Genomic DNA, 26,549 nt, shown 5'->3' on the forward strand with positions numbered 1-26,549 from the left:
GGCAGAAACTAAAGCTAAGTTTCTTGGTTTTTTTCCTTTCGGGGTTTAATCCTACCTAAAACTGCTTCTGTAGTTTCTGCACTCTACTTTTGTAGGAGAGGATAATACTCAGCTCTATGGTCTAGTGATTTCCACATTGTGTTACGCTCACTCCATGTGGCACATGAGGCTCCACCTGGTGGTGCGTAAGAGCCTTACAGGAAAGCCTAACAGTTGCACTCCAGCTGACCTGAGTCTAGAAAATTGTCATTTAATTTAATTTTACTGCTGACAATTGTTGTTTCATATACACATCACATTACAGTGATGTGAAAATTACTTGTCCATCATTTAAACATTTTGAAAATTGTATTTTCTAATAGTTAGCGTGACGTGACTTGACGTCTGTCATAGTTTAAACACAGATGGTTGATAGATGTGGAAATTTGGTTTGGTACATGATCGGAAAAGTCTGTGAACATCTTCCATAGTCAATATTCTGGGCAAAATATTGATGTACTTCCTTTCTTGCTACACTCATAATGTGCAGAGGAAGCTTGTCTCCTTTTATTCTTAGTGTGCCTGTTGCTGGGAGTTGTCTCAGTAACCGAGCAGAGTAACTGTGCCGTGATAGCGCTGAAATGCGGAGCGTGAAGGTCATCACAGAATTGTAGGGAGGATGGCGAGAAAAGGAAAGTATGTTTTGACTGCGAGGGTGCAGACTGGATTATGTAGCACCAATTTACTTGTTTTGGGATAACTGTAATACCATCAGTGAAGTTTAAAATATTGTTTTTAACTGAGGAATACAAACAGCACCCCCACCCCCCTCCTTTTTTTTTTTCTTTTTTTTTTCCTTTTATAACACCTTGAATGCCGCCTAACCTCAAACAGTCTCAGGAAAGGTTCTCTCAGGGTCACACAGAGGCCTTCACTCTGTCGTTCGTCTGTTTGTCTTTGAGTTCACAGGAATCTTTCTGTCCCAAGGCCCACATTACAGTCATTCCTTGATGTCTGGGTGTTACCCAGTGACTCATAAAACAAACTCCTCTCCAGCACAAAAAAATCTGCCCGTGGTTAATCGGATTTGCCAGGTGATTTTTATCCTGCTGTCAAGCATTCCCTCTACAGTCTAACTGGGTCATTAAAACCTCCAGCTGAAAATAGAAACCTACTGAGAAGAGTCAAATAGCTACATTTTGTTCAATTAGCAGAGCTTCCCCTTATAGAAAGGGACAAGTGGGTATGTTGTGTAGTTCTCCATCACACACTGGGAAAAAAAAAAAAAAAAAAAAAAAGGCTTTGTCTTTGGTGGGAAACTTAGATTTCAGCCTGGAATGAAACACTATACACACTAATAGACAGACATACACTGTTATTCATTCATCTTCTCTTCCTTCTCCTCTCCAGCATGTATGCCTTCTCAGCGTTCGACAACCAGCAGCTCCAGTATCTGTGGGACTGGAAGCAGCACAACCTCACCATCAAAACAGGGAAGCTGTTCTTCAGAGCCAACCCGAAGCTCTGCAGGTCCGAGATCCGCAGCATGTGGGAGAAGACGGGCATCCAGGACCCTTTTGATGACAGCGATTTCCGCCACAACGGCGACAGAGCCAGCTGTAAGGGTCAAAATGAACTACAGTCCAAAAAACCACAAACATCTAAATTGCTATGGGCAGTTTATGTGCAGGAGTTCCTCTCGTTTACTTGCAGTTTGCAAACACCTCGTCTGAGCCTGTTGTTGTTCTGCACCCTATATCAGTATCTACTGCGTCCCTCTCAACAGGACTGATTGCCATTGTGACATAGTGAAGTGGTATATTTCTCCTCTGTTCTCCCTCCATAGGTGAAAGCACGATCCTCAAGTTTAAGTCCAACAGCACCAGCAGCACGAGGATCAAGCTGACGTGGGAGCGCTACCGGCCCCCCGACTACAGGGACCTCATCAGCTTTATCGTCTACTACAAGGAGGCGTAAGTTTCTGGGAATACCCGCAATTATTGGCAGAGTTTACTAAACAGAAATGGGACGTGACACTTGTTTAAAGGCAAACATATGCAGTCTGCTGGAACCTCACTATCACACTGATTAACAGGACTTTGAATCTATAGAGCAACAAATAAATCTAACTTATCAGTACTAGCCAAGTGCCCAACCAAATCTAGTGTGAATTTTAAAAAAATGTTTGAAAAAAACTTGTGAAAGAAAATTAGTTCATGTTTTTCCATTCGCAAGTGTCGAATGAATCTTGGGAGTTGAGCTTATTGAAGAAGATGGCAGAAGCGTGAGGGCGCCAAGAGATGATGTAATTAAAACAGTGTCAGACCTCAAAGAAACAGAAACAATGCAGAAAACATGATGGAGATGTTTCATGTATTAATGTGAGGAAGATTACAGTCTCCTCATCACTCCACCTCGATCTGAGATATTCACCTGCTGCCATTTTTCTTTTGCAGCAGGCTTATATGTAAACAGAAGAATCATACAGGTGTATATCAATTATGAATACATGAGACATTTAGATTTTTCCTTTTAAATGTAATCTCCTCACTTATAAATATGCTAATATACCTGTAGTTAACACAACCAAAAGTTTAAAGATTGATTATTAACTTCTGACACTACTTCTCTTCCTTCCAGGCCATACCAGAACATCACTGAGTTCGAGGGCCAGGATGGCTGCGGCTCTAACAGCTGGACCATGGTGGATGTGGAGCTGAGGCCCGACAAGGACTCGGACCCCGGAGTGCTGCTGTCCAGCCTGAAGCCGTGGACGCAGTATGCCGTCTTCGTTAAAGCTATCACTCTCATGGTGGAGGACAAACACATGCCGGGCGCAAAGAGCAAGGTGGTCTACATCCGCACCAGCCCCTCAGGTAAGAGTGATTATTTCATCAGTCAAAGGAAATAAATGGTTTGATTGTTAGAATGACTGTGAGGTGCTGCTGAAAGTTTAATAAGGCTTCCAATATATAGCGAATAGTACTGTAAAGTATCTGTGTCTGATTTGATCCTACATAAGAGGCTGTGCTAGGAAGTTCAAAGGTCACTCCTTGATATAGTTGGAAAGAGATAGATCAGACATGACCAACAGTGTACAGTAATAGAAGAGGAATCCATAGTGTGGGATGATACCTGAAAAATATTTGTTTCACATAAGTGTTCTGCAGGTTGTCATTAATAAATATTAAGTTCTAAACACATTAATTAAAAACAAGCAGAATAGACACTTTAAGGCTATGTTCAGACTGCCAGCCCAAATCTGATATTTGTCAGATCCAGATTATATTCAGATTGATTTTCGGAAGTCTGAACAGCAAAAATCCACATGCAATGCGATTTTTGCAATCTGGATCCAAACCACATTTGGGGGGAGGCTTGAAATGCGATTCCAATCGGATTTCTGTAGATGCATCTCATTTTTTGCGGTTTCTTGCGTTACTTGCATCGCAACGTCATTTTTAGAGACAAAGTGAGCAAAATCTATGTTAGCGCTCGCAGAAAGTTTCGATGTTCGTCTTGCAGAGGACAACAATAGCAATACTCCACGGACTGAAGCCAAAACAAACTGTCGGCTGCCACTTCTGTGTTGAAAAGCCGTGTCACCAACGTAGCTGCGCGTACGTCGTTGCCACAGCAACCCATGCAGATAGGTTGGTGATGTCTGGACACACCAAATCTGATCTGCTCACTTGCAAATATCAGTGTAGACAGTCTGTCCCAAAGATCTGATTTGAGGAAAAAAAAAATCTGATTTGAATGCAGTCTGAACAAAGCGTAACAGACAAGAATACTTCATGTTCAGTTAACGGTAGGTTAGTTTTTACTGAACAAGATGTACAAATAGCTCTGTACAAATTTGAAAAAAAGGATGACTAATTTAGCCTAATTAAATAATCAGCTACAAGTATAAACCAGTCTAAATGAAATGTATCATCCCCAATGGCACACACAGTGCTGTCTGTTATCTGAATCAGATAACACTACTTGTTTTGCAGCAGACGTGGGACTATTTCTTGATGGCGGTATGATAGTATTTCTGCATCTAATCAAAACATACTGTAAAGACATGTAGAGGAATCCAGTTTATGATAAACACAGCTGCATCTCCAAGAGATGGAGAGAAAATTACTTACAAAAACTGCAATGTAATTGGATGAAATGGAAGACGGCTTTAAATACATCCAGCTGCAGTGTGAAGACATAGCAGTGCTGTGATGTCAGAGAAACACATCTGCACTGAAGAGTTTCTCAAACGTGTTTCTGTCTCTCCGTCTCAGCGCCCTCCATGCCTCAAGATGTGCGAGCGTACTCGAACTCGTCGACGCAGCTGGTGGTGCGCTGGTCGCCCCCCATCTCACCCAACGGGAACCAGACTTACTACCTGGTAAGATGGCAGCAGCAGGCTGAAGACCGAGAGCTGTACCAGCACAACTACTGCTCTAAAGGTATAAACACACACAAAAAACACCCACACCCACTATTACTGTAGGTGCATCCAGAGTACAGCTGTTCGGTAACGCATCCTTCCCTTCCTCCTCCAGAACTTAAGATCCCCATAAGGATTGCTGCCATAGGTGTGGGAGACCAAGAAGAGGACACCAAGCCCACTAAACCAGATCCCGACGGGGCAGATAAAGGCCCCTGCTGCCCCTGCCCCAAATCAGTGGAGGACCTGGAGGCCGAAGCTGCTGATGCCTCCTACCGAAAAGTCTTTGAAAACTTCCTGCACAACTCCATTTTTACACCGAGGTAATCTACCTGTCATCCGTGTTTCATCGAACAGCACAAGTGGGGTCTGACTGTGATGCTCTTTAACTTCATATTTAACCCTTTTTGGCTAAACTGAAACTAAAATGTCCCAAGAAAACACTTTTTATGTGCTTTTATTGTAGAGATTAGTAACTTCTTCAGTCTTCAGTAGAATTATATGTAAAAAAATTTTTTTTAGATGTGATGCAGTGATGATACTTTTATCCTTTATCCTTTTCTCTAAATCATGTTTTGGCTCCTGTCTGAGTTAAGCAGTTAGGCTGCTGCCTTGCAGACATCTGCATCACATTATCTCTCTCCCCACACACACGCACGCAGGCGCGCGCGCACACACACACACACACACACACACACACACACACACACACACACACACACACACACACACACACACACACACACACACACACACACACACACACACACACACACACACCTCAGTCCAGTTGATGTTCATTAGTGCTCAGTATGTTTTGCAGCTGCAGAAGAGAGGGATGAATGTACTTCCAGAGATAAACATCAGGTGTTATCACTTGTCCTGTATTTTCCTGTCAGCCCACAGACTTTGACAGTGTGTGAACCACGTGGGCCACCTTGTACATCAGACCAGATCCCTGAACTCTGCTTACTCACATCAGGGTTTTTCCTACAATTACAAGACCGGAATGCAGTATTTAAGCTGTTTTGGGCACCACCTAAGAAAAATGATAAAAAATAATTGTGAAAAACTTTAAAAACACGTTAAGGTTTTTTGGGTGTTGTTTATTTATCACCTGCTTTTACACGGATATGGTAATAATTATGGTCAAAACTTATGTCAAAATGCTTATTTTAATCAAAAAGCGTAAAGTGTAAATGGGGAAGTTCACCAACCTCCCACCAAGTTCATGCACCTAAGTCTTCCACAAATTTGGGGAAAACACTGCACTGATTAGAACTGTCTGGAAGGAGAACAATGCTCATTTTCTGTAAAGACAAATACAATTCAGGATAACACGTCTAAAGCAGCTCAAAGGTGTCCACACTCAAATTCAAGCTTTCAAATTCAAGCAAATAACATGCAATTTAATGCCCCTTCTTCAGGAACAGCTGGGTAATCTGTTGTTGCACTGTGGTTAAAGGTGGTAGCAGTGGGTTTGGTACATCACATATTCAAAAATATTGTATACTTTGCTTATGAAAGTTCACTTACTGCAAAAATCATTGGAGCTGATCAGTAATTCTGTTTTGAATACGTCGACCAAGCTGCATCCCAGCTGCTGAAAAGAAGGCCAAATGGCAATAAAACAAAACAGATCACTGAAAAACTCGAGGCTTACCAGAATAAGATTCCCAGTTACTCTGGGATCAACATGAAACTAAAAGGCTGCAGACAACAAACACACAGGCTTCAGTAAAAGATCTCCTCATGGCAGCATTTTAAAATCCTGCTTCAACAATATGAAGGATAGCCATATCATATAGCCATATCTTGTGCTTAATGCCATTTTAATATTCACCATTTTGAGATTTATTGTTTCATACTCCATCAAACTTAAACTGTGCTTTCTCCTCCTCCATCTGTTCCACTCTCCAGGCCACCAGATCGTCGCCGCAGAGATCTTTTTGGTATCGCCAACTCCACGCACCCCCGTCGCCCCCGGCTGCACGCCAACAGCAGCACCGTGCCTCCCCTCCAGGCGGCCGGCAACAGCAGCGCCGGCGATCAGGAGCCAGCGGAGCGAGAGTTCGCGTTCATGGAGCAATCAGTGACGGAGCGCGAGCTGCAGATCTTTGGCCTGCAACCCTTCACCGTTTACCGCATCGACATTCACGCGTGCAATCGGCAAGTCCAACGCTGCAGCGCGGCAGAGTTCGTCTTCTCCAGAACCAAACCTGCAGGTTAGAGGAGAAACGATCTATTGACAAACACATGACAGTTTTGACGGGCACCGTAGGTGTGCTTTTCTGCTGAGACGCTAAAGGCACCAAGTGAATGCTGGGATTTACCAGCCACTGAAGCCAGTGGAAAATGTACTGCATACAAATGATTACTGTGGTAACCATGGTAACCTGTTCTACCTGCGGTTCTCCAGAAAAGGCTGACGACATCCCGGGTCCAGTGACCTGGGAGGGCCACGAGGACTGGGTGTTCCTGCGCTGGCCGGAGCCACGTCATCCCAACGGACTCATCCTCATGTATGAGATCAAGTTCAAACTGCCGACCGAGGTAGGACAGCATCTGTATATCTGCCCGCTGGCTCACTGAGCACCTGCTTGTTTTAATGAGGACGAGGAAGTTCAAGTTTATTAGGAATTGTTTGCAAGAAGTAGAGGTCATCCTCCCCTTTGTGAGAAGTTATTTCTTAAGGCTATCCACATCTGATTAATGTTACTCGATCCTTTCCCAGTCATTCAGCTGGATCAAAATCTAATATCCTCTTTTTGCATACCATACATATCTTTAGCATAATACACTAATATAGTCAGTTTCTCCCTTTTTGTACGAGTTAAGTATCAAAATGATCCCCTCGCAATCTAGTTTTGCTCTTGATGAACACATTTTCACTTTTATATATTATATTCTTATATACGTTTTATATATTCCATTGTATCCATGAAGAATGCCTTCCTGCATACTGTTCATGGTATTTAAGTCTCCACTTTAGATCACTCCAACAGTAGACTAAGTCTTCCACTAATGACTGAATGTAACATTTAAAGTGTCATCTAATGGTCTGAAGACAGAGTGAAGTAAATCCTGCCACACAATGTAATATGGAAACAGTACATGATTATTTTAAATACAGAACAGACATTTTAGAAATGCCATAAAAACAAAGAAACTGCATTTGTTTGGTAGTAACGATTGGTCTCATAAGGATACATGGACCAATCAGTTCCCCCCACTGGCCAAACATGAGACTTATTATGATCAATCATCAGGGAGAAATGGGTCTGGCACTGTGAGCCCCGTCCTTTATTATTTATTGCACAGTACAAATTGAAAGCATCAGGCCCTCGGCTGTGTAAAACTCGGCCCATAATAAGCTCTTTTTGTCTGCGTGTTCGTGTGTGTGTGTTAGGCCGAGAAGCACGAGTGTGTATCTGGTCAAACGTACCAGACCCAGCATGGCGTTCGGCTGTCCAACCTCAGTCCAGGAAACTACTCGGTCAGAGTGAGGGCCACGTCACTGGCTGGCAACGGCTCCTGGACGCACGGTGTGGATGTCTATGTGGCTGAAAGTAAGACAAAAACTCTCGTTACACTTCAATGCTACTTTTTGTATCAGGACAGATTAATGAATTTAAGACAGACAAATAGACGGACTGACGGACTGACTGACACTTTATTGATAGCACAAGGGGAAATATTTGTAAATGTTAACAATGTGACAGATACAGGAGATCATTCCTGCCCACTGCCATAAGACTTTACAATAACTCACCTCTGGCAAAATCCATCACAGTACAAAAACACTGTTGACTGTGTTTCTTGGTTGCTTGTATATTGTATGTATATTATATATATAGATATATACTGTATGTATATATATATATATATATATATATATGTTGACTGTGTTTATTGGTTTGTTGTATATAATATATAGAGATATTTAATGTACTGTATATATACTGTATGTACTGTGCATTTTATATTTATATTTTTTACTTTATTGCTTTTCTATTATATTATTCTATTCTATTATTATTTTATTCTATTGTTTCTATTATTGCTCCTGTATGTATGCTGCTGTGGCGAAAAAATTTCCCCTCGGGGATTAATAAAGTATATACCTACCTACCTACCTACCTACCTACCTACCTAATCAAAGTCTTCGACCCAACAGGATACGAAAATATCCTCTACACTATGATCTTTGTTCCCATCGCCATCGTCATCCTCATCTGCCTTCTGAGTGCAATGCTGGTCGTCCTCAACAGGAAAAGGTGTGTACACAGCGATTATCTCATCAACTACAGATGTGTTGATATGTAATTGCACACTGCGAATAGGATGCAGAATATCATGTTGGAAAAACCGAGCAGCTTAGACCTTCAGAAAAACATTAAAAGTGTTTTAGGAAACACAAAAACAACCCTCAATCCTGCACTTTTCTTCCTTTTTCTTCTCTAAAGTAAACATGGGAACAACTTGCTGATGGCTGGTGCGGTCACATTAGGATCCACATTCACTCGCAAACCAAAGCAAATTACTTCTGCCACGTATAGTCCATAAATCTAAATGGTGAATAAAGCGAGAATTTTCTCAGTTATGTGATCGGCAGCCACTTCATTTTTTTTAGTTGCCACAGTAAATTAGTAACTCCTGTCCTGCTGGAGTTGTCCTTTTAAGGACATCGATATCTTGAAATGCTCCAAGCACAGCAGGCGTCCAGACGGAAATATTTCAGTGTTGTATTTTGCCAATATTCTTTGGAAGCTAAAACTGCGATATTTATGATTATACACCAGAGATCCCAGAATGCATGTGGTGTGTGTGTGAGGACGGTATGTACAATGTCTGTAAACACTTTTGTTTTTGTTTTGGTTCAGGAACAGTGACCGGCTTGGGAACGGAGTCCTGTATGCGTCGGTCAACCCGGAGTACTTCAGTGCTGCAGAGAGTGAGTGTCGTCAAAATTGTAACCGTGTATGTCGGTGCAAAGCTCTGCATTAACGTAGAAATGTGTATTTTCTGTGCAGTGTATGTCCCAGATGAGTGGGAGGTGGCGCGGGAGAAGATCGCGCTGAGTCGTGAACTCGGCCAGGGGTCGTTTGGCATGGTGTACGAGGGACTGGCGAAGGGCGTTGTCAAAGACGAACCGGAGACACAAGTCGCCATCAAGACTGTGAACGAGTCGGCCAGCATGAGGGAGCGGATCGAGTTCCTCAATGAAGCATCCGTCATGAAGGAGTTCAACTGTCACCACGTGGTATGTAAAAAAACACACAAACACATTAAGATCATACAGAACAATCAATCATATTTATTACTCACTCATTATTCATTAATCAGTTAAGTGCGAACTCTAATTGGAGTAAAGGTCAATTCAGCAAGGTGTCCAGTGTGAGTCAGTTCTTGTGTTGTGTTTTGTGTGTGTGTGTGTGTGTGTGTGTGTGTGTGTGTGTGTGTGTGTGTGTGTGTGTGTGTGTGTGTGTGTGTGTGTTTTGCAGGTTCGTCTCCTGGGAGTGGTCTCTCAGGGCCAACCCACGCTGGTCATCATGGAGCTGATGACACGAGGAGACCTGAAGAGTTACTTGCGCTCGCTGCGACCTAAAGAGGTAGTTCGATGTTGTCACTAAAGTGTCAAACATTTTATAGAACAAAAGATGTCATATTGAATCCATATTTAGTACTGTGCAAAAGTTTCAGGCACTCAAAGTAAAGTGAGGCTGCTTACAAAAATAATACTATGAACAGTTTTTATTAATCAAGTAAGTAGAGTCTGACCTTTACTTTTTTTCCATTGTAACTGCCTGCTTGCAGGTTGTTTGAAGCATTTGTCTTGTCAACTTGTCACAGTTCTTCTGTGGATTCAGACGGTCTCAGTCTCTTCTGTCTCTTCATGTAATCCCAGACTGACTCTATGATGTTGAATTGGGGGCTCTGTGGTGGTCTCACTATCTGTTGCAGTATGGGAGGTAGATGGGTAGATAAGTGAGGTAGGTGGAGAGATACATAGATTAATTGATGCATATATACATGGGTGGTAAATAGGTATAATAATAATACAAATCAATAGCAGATATGCAGAACAACAGTATACATCATAAAGATGAATAGAAATAATAAATGACTACATTAATCTCTGTTCTTTCTGACTCTGGCTGTATGTTTGGGGTCTATGTCACACTGCAGAATGAATCAGATGCCTTCCTGATGGTAGTGTCTGATTCATAAGCCATAAGTACCTGAAACCTTTGCACAGTGCTGAGTCTATTGGCATATTTAGGCAGGGCAAGATAAAAAACGTTCCCTTTTTGACGCCTTCCTCAGGGTCCTAATGCAGTTTACTGCCTCGTATCATCCTCTGTTGACCCCTGGCATCATAACATCACCTCCTGTAAAACATTCTCTCTGACAGTATCTCTGTGATTGACGTCTCCTCGTTAGCTCAGAGCATCACTGTGCTGAAGACACATCATCGGTAGCTGTAGCCTCTTGAGAAAGTACTCTACCTAACAAAGTAGTCCTTTTTGGAACTGCTTAATTTGTCACATTGTGGGAACTATTTTGTGAATGAAACTAACCCAGATTGGACCAAATCACTGAAACTTGTCTGAAACGAGCGCTAACCAAACATTGGGCAAGGAATATATTTATAATGCAGTAACAAAGCATATGCTGTATTGAAAATGGATGCAACATATTCCAGTCATCACAAACTGTGTGTCTGACAACTGATGTTCACCTCTTCCTCTTCATGTCGAAGTCACTCTGTGTTGTCTGTGTGTCTGCAGCAGCAGTGGTCGAGCCTGTCTCTCCCTCCCCTGAAGAAGATGCTGCAGATGGCGGGGCAGATCGCCGACGGCATGGCTTACCTCAACGCCAACAAGTTTGTCCACCGAGACCTGGCAGCCAGGAACTGCATGGTGGCCGAGGACTTCACCGTTAAGATCGGAGGTACAGCCAGGGTCAGGGGTCACTGGCAGCTAAGAGGCGGATGGATGGATCTGGGAACATGTTCGCTGGGTGCAAATGAAATCGCAGACCAATTAGGAAATTGTGAAATCATCTGGGCAACTTTCAGCCACAGTTCCAGAGCTGACTTGGCAACTAGTGGCTGTTTCCAGGTTTATTTCCTGTGTGACCCTCTCAGAGTTTGAAAACATCCAGAATATAATTGAGACCCTTATGGTTACAAAGCAGTTTAAGAGCTGGCCATTTTTAAATGTCTCTGACACTGGTATGGGGTGATCGCTGAGGGATTACAGTTAATGTAATCCTGTTTCTAGGGTTGTAATCTCAGTAGAGAGAGCCTTCCTGTGGAATATGGAGGAAAACAACAGAAAACAATGAGAGAAAGGACACTTTGATCCAGTATTTGGCTTGAAATGTATCTTCCTTTAGTTCAGCCGTTTAAAAACAATGAGAAGCATCTTCATCAAGTGCATTGAATGTTTCTATCATCATTGTCATTGCTTCACTTCCTCCCTGTGTGTGCCCGTGTGTCTGTCTTTGTGTGTCTGTGTGGGCAGATTTCGGCATGACCAGAGACATATACGAGACAGATTACTATCGCAAAGGTGGGAAAGGTTTGCTCCCCGTCCGCTGGATGTCACCCGAGTCTCTGAAGGACGGAGTCTTCACCACCACATCGGATGTCTGGTAAGCGCGCGCGCGCGCATACAGACACACACACACACACACACACACACACACACACACACACACACACACACACACACACACACACACACACACACACACACACACACACACACACACACACACACACACACACACACACTGTGGCGTCATACTCTGCTGCTGCTTCTAAAAAGCATGTTGAGATGATCATAATGTTGATTCTGCAGGTCGTTCGGGGTCGTATTGTGGGAGATTGCCACTCTGGCTGAGCAGCCCTACCAAGGTCTGTCCAACGAACAAGTCCTGCGCTTCGTGATGGAGGGAGGACTCCTGGAGAAACCACAGAACTGTCCTGACATGCTGTAAGACAACAATACACACACACATTCACACGTCCTGCTCTCATCTCCATGCCTGTCTGTTCACTGTGTTTCTCTCCACTCTGCTGCTTAATTATACGTGACTACAGAGTGAAGCAGCCTTCAGCCTGCGGTCACTGAGATCACTAAATTTCACTGCGCTGATTGCATTCACAGCCCGTCTGTATTTCACTGTGTTCTTCTTTGTAGTGTGTTCGTTCTTAATATGAAACAGCCCGAGTATAAATTCACATCAAAAGAGTTGTGAGCCTGTCAGATAAATTTGGCCACCAACAGGAAAACATTGAGGATGCATCAGATGCTGAAGTCATGAAAACGAATAATAGCAGTCATTAAAAATATTATTCATGAACACATATTTATAGAAACTCTTTGTGTTATGCTTATATATTAAAGTGTCATGTGGCCTAACTGGTGGGTGTGTAACTTTTAATAATATACAAAGTATCCACAGTTTGACATTTGGATAAATATACTGAGATGAGAAGACTGATGCCACTCTTGTATTTGTACACCAGCTTTTTACTGCAGCTACAGCCGCTCAGTGTAGTTTAGCACAAAGACTGGAGACAGGAGGAAACAGCTCAAAACACAGCAAGATCCAGCTTCTCCCAGCGCCTCTAAAGCTCTCTAATCAACATGGTATATGTTGTTTGTTTATTCTGCATGAAAACTAAAGTGTAAAAATCACATGTTACGACTAGGAGAGGCCTGCAGCTTTGGACAGAGCCAGGCCAGCTGTTTCCCTCTGTTTCTAGACTTTGTGCTAAGCTAAGCTGTTGGGTGCAGCTACATAGTTAGTGTACAAATGAGAGTATCGTCTATCCCCCAAATTTCCCAAATTATAAAGTATTTCAGTCTTTCATCTGAAATTAATGAATTTCTGTCAAAGGAAGCAGTTGCCACATGTGACGTGTGTCAGGTTTGATGCAGACGTTGGTGAAAGCAGCATCAGCTCTTTTTGGGGGGGGGCATTTGGCAAAAGTAAACTCATGAGTATGCATGTTGTTGATGAAGACTGAGCTAACCTGTGCGTGTTTCTTTGTATGTGTGCGTGTAGATTCGAGCTGATGCGAATGTGTTGGCAGTACAATCCTAAGATGCGTCCAGCCTTCGTGGAGATCATCAGCAGCATAAAGGACGAGCTGGAGCCGTCGTTCAGAGAGGCCAGTTTCTTCTACAGCGCCGACAACAAGCCGGCCGACACGCCACAGCTCCACCTGGACAAGATGGACAACATGGACGACGTTCCCCTGGACCCGCCTTCTTCCACACAGCCGCAGCAAAACCCCGCCCCCCAACAGACCCCCCCTTCCCCGAGCTCAGAGGCCCCGCCCGCCCCATCGCTAGCCCCCAGCTCCCCTTCGTCTCCCTGCACGTCGAGCGCTGCCATGGACAAGCAGCCCTCCGGGCAGCAGGCGGCCAATGGGCTGCCAGGGGCGGGCCTCGCAGCGGGGTCAGGGCACGGGACGGGCGTCACGATGCGGCCGTCTCTGGATGAACTGCCGCCGTACGCGCACATGAACGGAGGACGCAAAAACGAACGCACCATGCCTCTCCCACAATCCTCCGCCTGCTGATCGGACAGACACAACCGTCAGACTGCAAACCCTTCACCCGCTGCCCCACAGAAAGGATCTCAGCGGGAGGGATTTTTTTTTTTTTTTTTTTTTCAATACAGCAAAGCAGTGTCCACCAACTGGGTGTGGCCAGCCAAGACTCACGGGAAGGTGGAGGAAACCGTCAATTAGTCCATGTTCTGCTGTATCTCCACATTTTTTCCCCCATAGTATTCTAGTTTTGGTTTCTACCAGCTGGCTGTCAGATGTGGCACTGCCCCGGCTGCTGAGTGGGAAAATCTAAAAAAAAAAAAAAAAAAAAAATGAGTAAAAGAAAGTTAAAAAGAAACTAAAAATCATTTGAGGGAGCTCTTTCTCTCTCTCTCTTTATGGCTGAACTTATTTTATAAATCGTTGTTTGTTACTTTTTTATATGTATTTCCCAAATGGGAAAACACAATGTGTAGGCCTTTATAAACGACCGGCGTTTTGTTCGCTTTTGAACGGGCATTATGGTGAAAAAGTTAAGCATATCTAATGAAGAAGCACTTCAGAGGGGTCAGCGTCTCCCGTCGGTCGTTCAGTAGTCCGGTTGCTCTGCAGGCTGGGTGTCAGCGTAATGCCGGGTCAACAGCCAATCCGCTGAAACAAACAACCAGAGGGAGAAAAAGGTCAACTCTGCCAAATTCATTGCCAAAATTGTAGTTTGTCGGATTCTCTCCTCTGCAGTCTTGCCCTGTAGTTTTCCAAAATATTGAAAACAGAAGCCAAAAAAAAAGCAGTTTGATCGGGGATATTAAATTCCCTCTAGAGTCCCACACGACTCTTTTGCTGTTTGATAGCTGCAGTTATTACGCTGCTCTGTCAAACTGACGCCGTAGACTTTGGCCCCATCAGTTTGTCTGAAATCGAGCCACATATTCTCACAAAGTGCTGTTCCCTTACGGTTAAACCGCCAAATACAGTCAATAAAAAAAAACTAAAAAACTAAACGAAACAGAGGACTGCGGAGGAAAGAGCGTAAAGAGGAAAACAAATATGAACACAAGATCTCTAACATCTCAGTCGGAGTTCTCTCCGAGGTGTCCTTGTTATTGTATACAAACAGGTATTTTTTTAGACTAATCATTAGTCTCCAACATTTCCAACATGTCTACGTGGGCAGAGCATTTATGTACACACCAGTTGTTTGTGTCACTTTTCTAACTTTTCTACAGTTGGAGACATTCAACATGTACAGAAAGAAGCTGCTATTCCTTATTTCTCTTGTGGTTGTAATATAGTCAATATCTATATATTGAAAAGAGAAAAAAAAAATCTCCTTCAGGTTGGATCTACGAACGTTTCCACTACAGTCCATTTTTTTTAATGCTTGTAATTGTGTAAAATGTATCTGAGCTGGTTTCGTTTCTGTGTTTGCGTAAAAAGGTACGACAATTTGCCTTGTGTTTTGAACCCCCCTCCCCCTCCCTCCCGTCTGACTGGAAGACAGCGATGGTGACGATGACCATCGATGTTCTCGGGTCCTGTCGGGACGCTTCGACATCTTTCCTCTAGGGTTTTGGACTAGACGGCTTCGACCCATCATCGCGCCCAGAGGCCGGGCGTCCCAACTAAATCTCAGGTCAAAGAGAAAAGTTAAATCCTTTTCTTCTTTCTTTTTTCTTTTTTTTCTCTTTAGTTTTTGTGCCGTCATACCCAGAGACATCCAGCCTGGTGTGTGTGTTAAATCTTCGTCTCATTCTTCGTCCCTCAGACTCTGTCATTGTGTATTTTTTTTACCATCATTACTCAGAGCAGCGTTGGTGACAGCAGTCTGAAACCAGAGGAGGTCTCGGTCAGTTCTTGGTTGACTGTATGGAGCCCCGATCCTGTCAAAATGTAGACGTCACGCATTTCTAAATATTACTGAGTACGGTGATAAAGAGTATTGTTAGTTTAAATGGAGAATAAAAGAAAATATAAAGCTTTATACATTTCCTATAACTTCCCAGGAGTTGGTATTAAAAAAAAAAAAAAAAAAAAGCTTTATATTTTTTCCTGAAAATAAATTAAAATGTAATTTATTTTTCTCTTCTACTTCTGTTCATTTTCGTTTTTCAACTCCTCATTTGATCATTTTTTGGGGGGGTTTGTTGCACACATTTATTTATCTGTTCTCTATATATCATATATTTGTTTGTAGCCTTTTAGCTATCCACCTAGCTAAAGTAAGCTCACGCTTTTCATAAAATGACACCAGTGCATAATATTAAAGGTTCATACCCCGTACTGCATTATCTGTTGTAGCAGCAGTTACCTGCGTTAGTTCAAGATCATACTTGTAACTGTTGCGAATGTAAATCAGCCAGAAAGACAATGCTAACAAGGTTTGCTAACTAATACTACTTGGAACTTTGTATTTTGTTTTGTTTATTATGAGAAAAGAGACATTAAATGAAAAGAGACGTTAAATGAAAAGAGACGTTAAATGAAAAGAGACATTAAATGACACGTTGCTGCAAGATGTCAAAGATAACAAAACTTATTTTGGTCCCAAACTTGGATGAAGACAAAAGTCATGTAACATGAATATGAAGATAAATATAATGTTAATATCATGATGTTTGTGAACTTCCAAGTTGTGTTAGCTGGCTGTATTGTTTTAAGCATTAGCTGCTATTAGAAAGGTTTATACATATATACACAAAAACTCACACCACAGGTATGTGGATTAGAACTATTATGTTCACCGGCTGGTATATTTAAAACATGAAAGTGAGCAGTGGCTAAGTAGCAGATAAACATTTAAATGTGTGCCAAAACCAAAAAATGTTGTTGAAAAAAAATGTGTAAAGCTTTTGGTTTGCTTTATATTTGATCCATTTAGCTCACAGTTTTATGACGTGAACTCAGTTTTATTTTTGACTTCTCTGATCGCATTTTGTCAGTTTTGTGGCTCCATGTGAGTGTGCTGTGTAATAACACTCGGTTCAAGGCAGGAAAAAAGTAAATGCAAAATAGAATTTATTTCATGTAGCAGAGCCTGAGCATCTTATTTTCCTGAAGGAGAGTTAAAAAAAACAAAAACAAAAAAACACCTTCCTGTTGGATAATTTCACTTTCTTTAATCAACTTCTCTTGAATCACGGGTGGTTTTCTGAATGCTGCTGGAGTAACCCACACTATTTATCTTTTTTTTTTTTTCCAACACATTAACACGTGTTTGTGGAAGAATGCTGAAGTTAAATTGGGATGAGAAATATGTGGAATTATCCTACAGCTTTGAGAGTTTTTCTTTTACACGCTACAAGAGCATTAAAATGTCACCAGGATTCATTTGAGAGTACGACATATCAACACGAGAACTAACGTGAACTGTGTTGAACGTGTGAGCATCACACAGACGGCTTTATCGAGGTTTACTGAGGAGACACGTCAGATCAGAAAATGAAGTGTGATCAGAGGAACACATGGAAAACATTTTAAAGGCTCATTCATCTCAAAAAGTGACATTTGGATTTCCTTCCCAAATGTTTGTTATTTATGTTCATTTTTTTTGTGTGAAGTGTAAATCACTGTAGAAATCCTCCCCACATGTTTTCTTTTTCCCCTCCTCTTGATATTTTGAAGTTCTTTTCCTATTTTGGGGGACGGTTTTGTAATTTTTCCTTCAACCATCCATCTACCTCACTTTTCTTTTTTTCTTTCTTTTTTTCAGTATATTTACGTGTACAGAACAACAAAACATCTCATCTCTGTTGTTGTGCGGCTGTAATGATGATCTCACTGAGTGCTGTTAACATGGTCAAACTCAAACCACAAACCAAACCATCCTGGGGGGAGGAGGGGGGGGGGGGCGGCGGTGTCACTGTCATTACAAATGATTGAAGATGACGATCATACATCCGGACTCCTATTAGATTATGCCGCTGCTGAAGTTGGGACCATACAAGTCTGATAACGTTTGACTTTTATGTTTTTTTTTCTTGGAGTGCTGCCGACTGTAAGGCTGGCTTATTTCACAGATGCTCTGCTGTGAGGAGGAGGAGGAGGAGGAGGAGCTGGTAGGGACATGGAAGAAGGGAGGAAGAGCAGTCCTCTCTCCTCCTTCTGTTGCTGTGTACTGCACACGCCTCAGTATTTTAGGGTTATTAACCAGCTTTTTGAAGAACAAAAGCATCCCTCCCCTCTTTTAGTCCCCAGGTAGCCAGAAAATGACATTTCCCCATGCATTCTTTGTACAATAGTAACAACAAGTAAACATGTTATTTTTATGTAAATGTAAAAGACTACAATGTGATAATAATATAGACAAATAGACCTGATAATAAAACTATACATCTTGTTCCACTTTGTTACAAACTAAGTGTAGGCACATGTCATTTCTGGCTGCCGTCTTTGATCAGAGTAAAGACGACTCAGTGGGGTTTTAAAAGAAAAGAAAAACTGGAAACGTAGCTGCGACTTAAGACCTCATGGAAGAACATGAGAGGATGCTGCCATTCAGAGAAAGAAAGTATGGCCCTTTAAAATCCATATGATATATATGTGGTTTTGATAAGTGACTGCACCGTGCCGTCTCTAAGCAGGAAACATACTGAACTTGTCAGACCATCAGTCTTTTTGTTCTGGTTTAGGCAGAATTTTTTTTTTTTTATTGTATCTTGTTTAATCCGTGACCCCTCACAGCCTTTTATTACATTTCCAGGCCATAATGGGACTTCTGTCGGTCACATGTGCCTGCTAGAAAAGACAGCGCCGTTTCTAACGATCAGTGCTTCTAGTTGTGGACAATTTATGTTTTCAAAATCAGTTTCTTTGGTCAATACGTGCTGCTTTAAATATTTGGTGTCGAGGCATCTTGATGAGTGAAGCCATGTGGTTTTGTTTGATTGTTCAAAGACACATGTGACCTCGGAGACAGATTATGATCTGAACTATACTATTCTTCCTCTTCCTGTGTTAGTCGACAGAATACTCGGGAGGGTTTTTTTTCCCCCCGTTTTCCTTTGGCGCTGTTCCTTGTGCCTAGACCTGTTGCCATGGGGATCATAATCGTAGTAAAAAGCTTCCTCACGGTTCTGTCTTTTTTGTGAATCTTCGTCCTGTCCAAACGAGGCAGTCACTTCGGTAATTTCAGGCTGGGAGTCTCAGTGATCTGAGTCCTTCCACCCAGTCCAACCACAGCACGTTAATCAGAACCGGGGGGTCAGGGTGGGGTATTTTGGTGTTTGTGGTCTGATTTTTGCCTCATTTTTACCACTGGAACACCTCCCAGAGCCGACATAAGATCAAACAAATTCTCTGTTTCTTTTTTTCTTTAATTTCTCGTTACATTGATGGTCAATTTGTTACTTATATTTTGATGTGTGTAAATTATTCATAGCCTTCCAACTCTTGCGTTTCTCTTGAAATGATCTGTTAGACTGAGGTTTCATTTTGGTTTTTCTTTTGTACATGCTGTTGTAAGAAGTTTTCCTGTTATCAATATATTCTGAGTACTGGGAAAAATTATTGGCTGAAGGAAAAGAGAATGTCTGCTTCTCTGATTCTTTTTTTTTTTCTACATGAGATTTAAGATGAATAAAAATGTATGCAAACTGTTTCACTGATTGTCTTTGTTGAGAAGTGAGTATCATTTGTGCCATATTTGAACAATTCCTTGTATTAGGAAGGAAAAGGTCAGCAGACGATTTATTATTTATTGGAAAATGTATTTTTCAAATGGGAATATATTTTGTATTTAAACCAGGCAAATTACATTCTAAGTCCGGTTAATATAATGGAGCTTAAAGGCTAATATTTGTCTGTGAAATGTTTCGGCAGCTCTGAATTAAAACCCTCCAGTAAAACGATCTGTAGGTGCCGTACCGAAAGTATGACGGTCGTATATGATGCGGTTTACCGACAGGACGGCAGGTGGCAGCATAACACCGGCGGTGTCCTGTCTGCCGTGAATTCAGAAAGAGAAGAAGCTTTGGGCCAGAATGACGTCGTGACGTCTGACGTTGTTTACGACCGACGAGTGTTGCTGCCGAGCAACCTCTAACCCTCCGCTGCGACTTCTGTTTTCTTCAAGCTTACGTGTCGGTGTTAGGCAGGTAGTCGGTGTGTTGGGGAATCATGTCGAGGTTAAAATGGTCCTGCACGGCCAAGGTAAGGAACTGCGTCGTTCGTAACAAATGAGCTACCGTGCTAATGTGCTAAACAACAACAACAACAACAACACTGACGAGCTCGTAAAAATGAAGTTTGTCGGCACCACGTGATGCTGCTCGCTGCGGGCTGCAGGTGTGTCGCGTCTGTAACACGGCAGCTTCCCTGTACTAGTCCTCATTGATGATGATGATGATGATGATGATGTAACCGCTGCTGTCTGCTCACCTGTGAATCTCTTTCAGGAAGCTGTCGTGCCAAACAGGAAGGACGCGTTGCCGAGTCTCCTCCAGCAGGGTCCAGGAGAGGTCTCCTCATTGATGGCCGCTGAACTTCACCAGACCATATTTATGGCCAAGCAGGAGCGCCACAAAAACCTGTTTCTGAACTACAAGAACCTGAACATGTTCCCCGTGGAGCTGCTGAAAGATGAAGGCCTGCAGTTTCTGGAGAGGCTGTACATGAAGAGGAACTCGCTCACCACGCTGGTACCCACACCCTGCATGCTGACTCTGACCCCTCAAACTCTTGTCCGGTTTATTGTTGTCTTGAGTAATCAGAGACGCCTGACAAAGCGTGATTTAAGACCTTTTTTTTTTTTTTTTTTTTACACGATAGAAGTTTCTGTTCGTCCTTCTGTAGAAGCAACAGCACATTTCACAAGTTTATTTCCTGAGGTTACTGATTATTTCTGCTGCTTTCACTTTGTCTTTACCAGCCTGATAATCTTGCTCAGAAACTCCCAAATCTAATTGAACTGTAAGTACCCTGTATCCTGCTGCACTGTGTGTTTTCTATAAATAATCCTAATAAGTGCTGTTTGAAGTGAGAGAGTTGCCACGTGTCCTGTTGTGTACTTATTATTATTATTATTATTATGAGCTGGTATAATAGGAAACATGGCCGATAAAGTTTATCAAACAAGTTTATGCAAACACTGAATAAGGATCTATATGTCTGGATGTGTTGTTCTAACGGCTGACACCAGAGCGTCACGTGAATATTACAGGCCTGACACTGTTTTGGACCTTTAACCAAAGAGTTTTCAAATAGTTTGAATAACAGTCTTTTTTTCTTTTTGTTTTCCATGTATTTATTTTTCCTGTTAAGGTATTTGCACTCAAACAACATTGTCCTTATTCCTGAAGGTAAGTCCTCCGTTGTGTCATAACGTTGTGCTACTGTAAGCCATATTTAGTTTGTTCAAACATAAAGAGGGCGTCTGGTTTGATTCCCCAGCTATTGGAAACCTGGCGAGGCTGCAGTCGTTGGACCTGAGCAACAACGCACTCCAGCTCCTCTGTCCGGAGATCGGCCGACTGCGGTCTCTACGGCACCTGAGACTGTCCAACAACCAGCTGAAATGTCTTCCTCCAGGTGAAACGCAACAGCCGTCTGTCTTGTTTTCATTCTTCTTCAGGTTATTTTGTGTCTCGAGTTTAAACACACTTCACCTCTTAAAGTACACGAGCGCATCAAAACCTGAGTGCAATAAAAGGTCGGAGTTCTTCCAGCAGAAAAGTAAGGTAGAACAACACATGTCAACATAAACAGTCCCTCACAGCTCACATGCATCGCTCTCTACCTGATAACAGATTTATACTTCAATGTACTGCACAATAAGAAGCTGAGTTTGTCATGTTTGCCAGTTACTGTTAGGAGACAATACCAACAGAATTGAGTTGTCAGTATTTTGCTCACCGGCAGAGGGCACCAGAGCTTCTCAACTAAACTGAAAAGTCCATCAACAACACATAGAGGCAGGAAACCAGAACAACTGTCACAACTATAGCTGAAATTCAGATGATTTTGTTTTATTTCATATTATTCTTGAAGATTAACAAACACAAATATTGTCCTACCTCACATTTGAATGTTGAATCACATTTTGCAATCTTCACCCTCCGCAGTAAATAATTTAAAAGCATTGCTGCCATGTCAGCATTTGTTGCGTCCTCACCAGTCACACTCTCAGTCAGAGAGCTTGTAGCCGACTGAAGGTCTGTTTCATTTTCTTATTTTTTGTCGTGATGTAGCAGCATGTTTCACAGCCTTAAAGCCCAGTTTAGTTCCTTCTTCTTCACCTTAAGTCGGTGTCTGAGAAGTCAGAAAGGTAAAAATGACAATGGCTAAATTTTAAGCGGTACCTTCTGTTTTCTAGACTTTTTGTAAATGGCTTTTGTCATGAAAAATAATTAACTGTAAATCAAAAGATTCATTCAACCAGAACTGTGTTACTTTGTTCTATTTGGTTCTGTTTTGTCTGAGGTTTGTTTCTGAAATTGACTCCTTCAATCCCTCTCTTACGTCTGTCTGACACCCGCAGAGATCGGAGACCTGCAGGACCTGGAAACTCTGGACGTGTCAATGAACCAGCTGATGTCTCTGCCCGCTCGGCTGCACCGCTGCGTCTCCCTGCAGAATCTGACAGTGGACCACAACCTCCTGAGCCACGTTCCCCGACAGCTCTGCTGGCTCCACCGCCTCAACCAGCTCTCCATGGCCGCTAACCGGCTCACCTTCCTGCCGCTCGGTCAGTATATTCCCTTCTCTGTGAGTTGCCATGGTGATGTGGCCAGCGAGGCAGCGTTCATATCTGTGTGTGTTTCAGATCTGGGCCGATCACGGGAGCTGCAGTTTGTGTTTGTGGACAACAACGCGGACCTGAAGGGCCTCCCCTCCTACTTGTACAACAAGGTCATCGGCTGCAGCGGGTAATACGCCTCATCAAACTGCTCACCGCATGAAGTTTAGTGAACAGCAGTATGATTTAGAAGACTATAAAATAAGAAGAGAAGGAGTGTAGTTACATAATGTGTTCTTGGTGTTGTGCCCCAACGAGGGGTGCCCGAGCCACGAAATGGAATAAAAGTTCTCCTTCGTGGTCCGGGCAGCCACAAAGACAGTCTGCTGAATATGTTGATAGTCAAGAAAACTTCTTTACAAAAAATAAACCTCCCTAACTAACATAAAGAGGAGAAAACAATGTCAACACAGAGTGGCAGCTCAGTCATGTTACCTCCAGATGGACAATAGCTCAAGCAAAGCAAAGTCTTTCTGTATTATTCATCTTAAATATATAATGCATTTGTGTTAAACACCCTGAAAATGAAGCTGAAAGTCCACACTTCAATCACATCTGTATTGCTACACTACAAATCCATTGAAGTGGTGAACAGAGGCAGAGTAAAAAGTGTGTCGCTGTTCAGATACTTACAGAACGATAGATGTGGCTGGTTGGTAGAGGAGGGAGATGAATTTTGCCCCGCGCACAGTGGTGACCTCCCACTAACTCCTGACGTAGTGAGCCATCATCTGACACGAACCAATCACCCGCAGGAGCCGGGACACAGCACACCTGCACACAGCCTCACCTGACGCACATCGTACATTAAAGAAAACAGCGGCTGAATCATGTGTCTGTTGCTCCCCTGTAGGTGTGGTCTATCCTCTCGAGCGATGGAGGGTGAGCTGGGTGAGCAGCTGGGCGAGGTCCTGGTGGGGCTGCCGGCTGAGGTGAAGGTGGTGGGCTCAGAGGCGGACAACGTGGTTCCGCTGGAGGAGCTCGCTATGAGGACGCTGCACCGCATGTACCGCCACCGGCCCGCAGGTGAGGAAACGGTGCTCACATTTTACTTTGAAAACACCTGCCGCATTACAGGAAGTGGGAAAAGTTGAGAATCAAATCACTGAAAATCTTCTTCTACGTAGTTTTACAATTCCTTCCTGTTTGCAGACCTGAACGTGCTGCCTCCGATCGCCCTCCCAAAGAGCCTGCTGGACCTGCTGCAGTTCCCCCTGGGTCACTGTCACCGGTGCAGCCAAGTCATGTTCACCATCATCTACCCCAAACTCTTCCCCCTCCGGGACACCGCCCTGGCAGGAGTGCACCGCAGGTCAGAACAAACACACCGCCTGTTCGTGTCCTCCTAAATGTCCTTAGATTAAAACGCACGCTCATATTCCCGTTCTCTCTGACGCCTCCACCTTTTCTTCCGTCAGGACGACTGTGAGTTTCGTGGCCTATTGCTGCTCCAGTCGTTGCCTTCGGCCCTTTGACCTCCAGGGGTGACGTGCTCTCCCTCCGCCTGTCCGCCTCCACTCAGAGCTGTTGATTGGTTCCCAGAAGGTGGCAGATAAACGTCCCGTCATCTGGCAGCGAACAGTGGAACCCGAAGGCCCGTGTGCAGGAGCTCAGGGCTTGATGACATTAAAAAGGACCGCAGATGTTTGGTCACATGACGGACACACAGACTTAAACCACACATGATGTCCTGAAGTCCAACCAACTGGGAGCGTTGGATCCCTGTGTGTGTGGTGGGGCTCAACATAATAATGGTTCCATGCTCGTTCAACTAGATCTGTCGGTAATAACAGTATTAGACCCACGGTAACGACAAACTTTCTACTAATGGGCACTTTTGAAGAAGAAACACGGATTTTTGTGAAACGAGTGATTTTTGTCACCGAGGTGATTTTGCAGCCGACGCGTCCCCTTGATTGCGGAGTCATCTTTGAGGGTATTAACATTTGTAGTGTGTTTTGTTTTACTGATTACTGAAGAACATACGAAGGCTTGTAATTTAAAAGAACGTGCATCTCCTTGGTACGTGTGGTGTTCAGCAGTAGGTGCATTAATCCTCCAACAGAAGCCAGAAACTCAAGTCTGACACAACAGCACATTCAGTAAACGCTTGAAACGGAAAAGCTACATTTGCAGCAACATAGATGTAAACACAAACACACAGCGTGAGGTCAAATTCACTGTCATAAGTACTTACATTTTTCTAAGAGCAAAGATTCGCTGAATAAAATGAGTCAAGGATCCGTCTTCATAGATTTGTTCAACAGCTAACATGGTTTGTTTAGAGTTCACGTTATCGGTCGTGTTGTAGGAGCAACAATAATGTATGTTAACATTAAATCTAGAAACACCGTCTCGCAGGTGTACGACTCCTCCAATCAGTCAAGTTGCAGTTCATGTTAAGACTCATAATATACGGAGCAACGACTTAATTCTTGAAGGGATTCGGCCAATGAATCTGATTCTGATGGAGCACAAACTTGTTGCCATGACAGCGGACAGTCGTTCAAATATGGAAGTTGCTGCAAAGATGGATGCCTCACACACACATCTTCAACCCGACAGCACAGAAGATCTCTACAATCACTCAGTTTGACAAGATAAGTGTCACCAATTCAGTGTCTTGACTAAATGAGAAATATGGTCACAATCTGCCTTTCTGCTGCTGAGTTATGGAGCTGAATAATAACCAGAAACGTGTTGCATTATAATGTCACAGTGAAGTTGACCTTTGACCTTTTGGATATAACGCTCATCACTTTGTCATTTTAGCCTAATTGACATTTGCGTGAAATGTTGTCATAATTACTGCACTGATTCTGGAGATATGGCCGCAAATAATTTTGGTGGAATCAAAGCGACCTTTAACCTTTTGACCATCAAATTGTAACCAGGTCATCCTCGAGTCCGAGTGAACGTTTGTGCCAAATTGAAAGAAATTCCCTTCAGGTGTTCCCGAGATATTTCAGACACGAGAAAGGGACGGACGCAGCTTCTCCGAAGCGTCGTCCGCTGTCACGGCAACAACTTTGCGTTCTGTCAGAATCAGATTTATTGGCCGAATTCCTCCAAAGTCTTGGATGCGTGTACGACACGAGTCCGGACAGACATGGATGTAAGCCGTAACCTACCTGGTTGGAGGTGTACAACCACGAGGCTGTGATCTCGTTCCTCTCCGCAGCCTCACCTGCTTCTCGTCTCTCATTTTCTTCACCATCTTCTGCACTCACAATTAGTCGTTAAAAAAACACAAAAAAACCACGAGAACTGTGCGCCCACCGTTGTGGCACCGCTGGCATAATAACAGAGGGAGCGCCTCCATTACCTAAATCGATGGCATGTTCAGACAAATGTGAGACCGCGATCCTATCTGGCCGGTGTCTCGGCTCGCCGCCGTCCCCGTGGGACTATCACATCTCTGCTGGCTGCACATGCGAGATAACACACGTCCGTGTTCGCGGGGAAAACACGGGCGAAGCAAAGATGGAAATAGAAGCAGACACGCAGATTATTGTTGAGCAGGAAGGATTTTAAAGAGACCGTGAGGAGACGTCGGCACCACCTGAACACGTGAAACCACTGCACAGGAAGGAAACATGAAGTCAAAGGAAGATGATGAAGGTTTGTTTAAACTTTTGAGTGACAGAGATTCATTCAGTCAAGGTTTCGTTCTCTTCCGAGTCCAGTTTGAAGCATGAGAAAAAGGTTTATCACGAGGCGAGAGAGCAGCGGTTTCCTTATTTTAACAGGTGGTGACCGATCGCAGGCCGTGGACCTGAGTGGTGAGAAGTTCAACCAAAGAGGATTATTTATTTCTTATAGATGGTTTTATGTCACAG

General features: G+C 43.1%; 2 protein-coding genes across 2 annotated transcripts in view; both read left to right on the forward strand.

The window, feature by feature from the left end:
• The window catches only part of LOC138616197 (insulin-like growth factor 1 receptor), a 51,749-nt gene extending 32,174 nt beyond the window's left edge, over window positions 1–19,575 (forward strand). Inside the window, exons 6-21 of the mRNA XM_069690336.1 lie at window positions 1,390–1,598; window positions 1,826–1,952; window positions 2,620–2,855; window positions 4,260–4,427; window positions 4,524–4,731; window positions 6,329–6,633; window positions 6,828–6,961; window positions 7,818–7,977; window positions 8,586–8,685; window positions 9,292–9,362; window positions 9,442–9,671; window positions 9,913–10,020; window positions 11,200–11,362; window positions 11,938–12,067; window positions 12,277–12,411; window positions 13,490–19,575. Of these exons, the coding sequence (XP_069546437.1) occupies window positions 1,390–1,598; window positions 1,826–1,952; window positions 2,620–2,855; window positions 4,260–4,427; window positions 4,524–4,731; window positions 6,329–6,633; window positions 6,828–6,961; window positions 7,818–7,977; window positions 8,586–8,685; window positions 9,292–9,362; window positions 9,442–9,671; window positions 9,913–10,020; window positions 11,200–11,362; window positions 11,938–12,067; window positions 12,277–12,411; window positions 13,490–14,009 (3,004 nt within the window). The 3' untranslated portion in view covers window positions 14,010–19,575. The remainder of the gene's footprint in view (window positions 1–1,389; window positions 1,599–1,825; window positions 1,953–2,619; window positions 2,856–4,259; window positions 4,428–4,523; window positions 4,732–6,328; window positions 6,634–6,827; window positions 6,962–7,817; window positions 7,978–8,585; window positions 8,686–9,291; window positions 9,363–9,441; window positions 9,672–9,912; window positions 10,021–11,199; window positions 11,363–11,937; window positions 12,068–12,276; window positions 12,412–13,489) is intronic.
• Window positions 19,576–19,970: 395 nt separating this feature from the next.
• Window positions 19,971–24,963, forward strand: lrrc28 (leucine rich repeat containing 28). Its single transcript, XM_069690337.1, has 10 exons — window positions 19,971–20,126; window positions 20,372–20,614; window positions 20,845–20,885; window positions 21,237–21,274; window positions 21,366–21,503; window positions 22,453–22,659; window positions 22,738–22,840; window positions 23,564–23,736; window positions 23,863–24,022; window positions 24,129–24,963. The coding sequence occupies exons 1-10, from the start codon at window positions 20,094–20,096 to the stop codon at window positions 24,196–24,198; spliced, it is 1,206 nt and encodes a 401-aa protein (XP_069546438.1). The 5' UTR covers window positions 19,971–20,093; the 3' UTR covers window positions 24,199–24,963.
• Window positions 24,964–26,549: the final 1,586 nt, after the last annotated feature.

Source organism: Brachyistius frenatus, unplaced genomic scaffold (assembly GCF_029030835.1).
Source record: "Brachyistius frenatus isolate BFR_SWC_R1_liver_20210118 unplaced genomic scaffold, ASM2903083v1 Contig_9, whole genome shotgun sequence".
NCBI lineage: Eukaryota > Metazoa > Chordata > Actinopteri > Embiotocidae > Brachyistius > Brachyistius frenatus.

Bases quoted from the DNA above. Each gene is read 5' to 3' on its own strand.
- lrrc28 (XM_069690337.1), top strand. From the start codon at position 20,094: ATGTCGAGGTTAAAATGGTCCTGCACGGCCAAG. The intron at 20,886-21,236 runs GTAAGTACCCTG...TTTCCTGTTAAG, and splicing joins CTCCCAAATCTAATTGAACT to GTATTTGCACTCAAACAACA. The intron at 21,275-21,365 runs GTAAGTCCTCCG...TTGATTCCCCAG, and splicing joins CATTGTCCTTATTCCTGAAG to CTATTGGAAACCTGGCGAGG.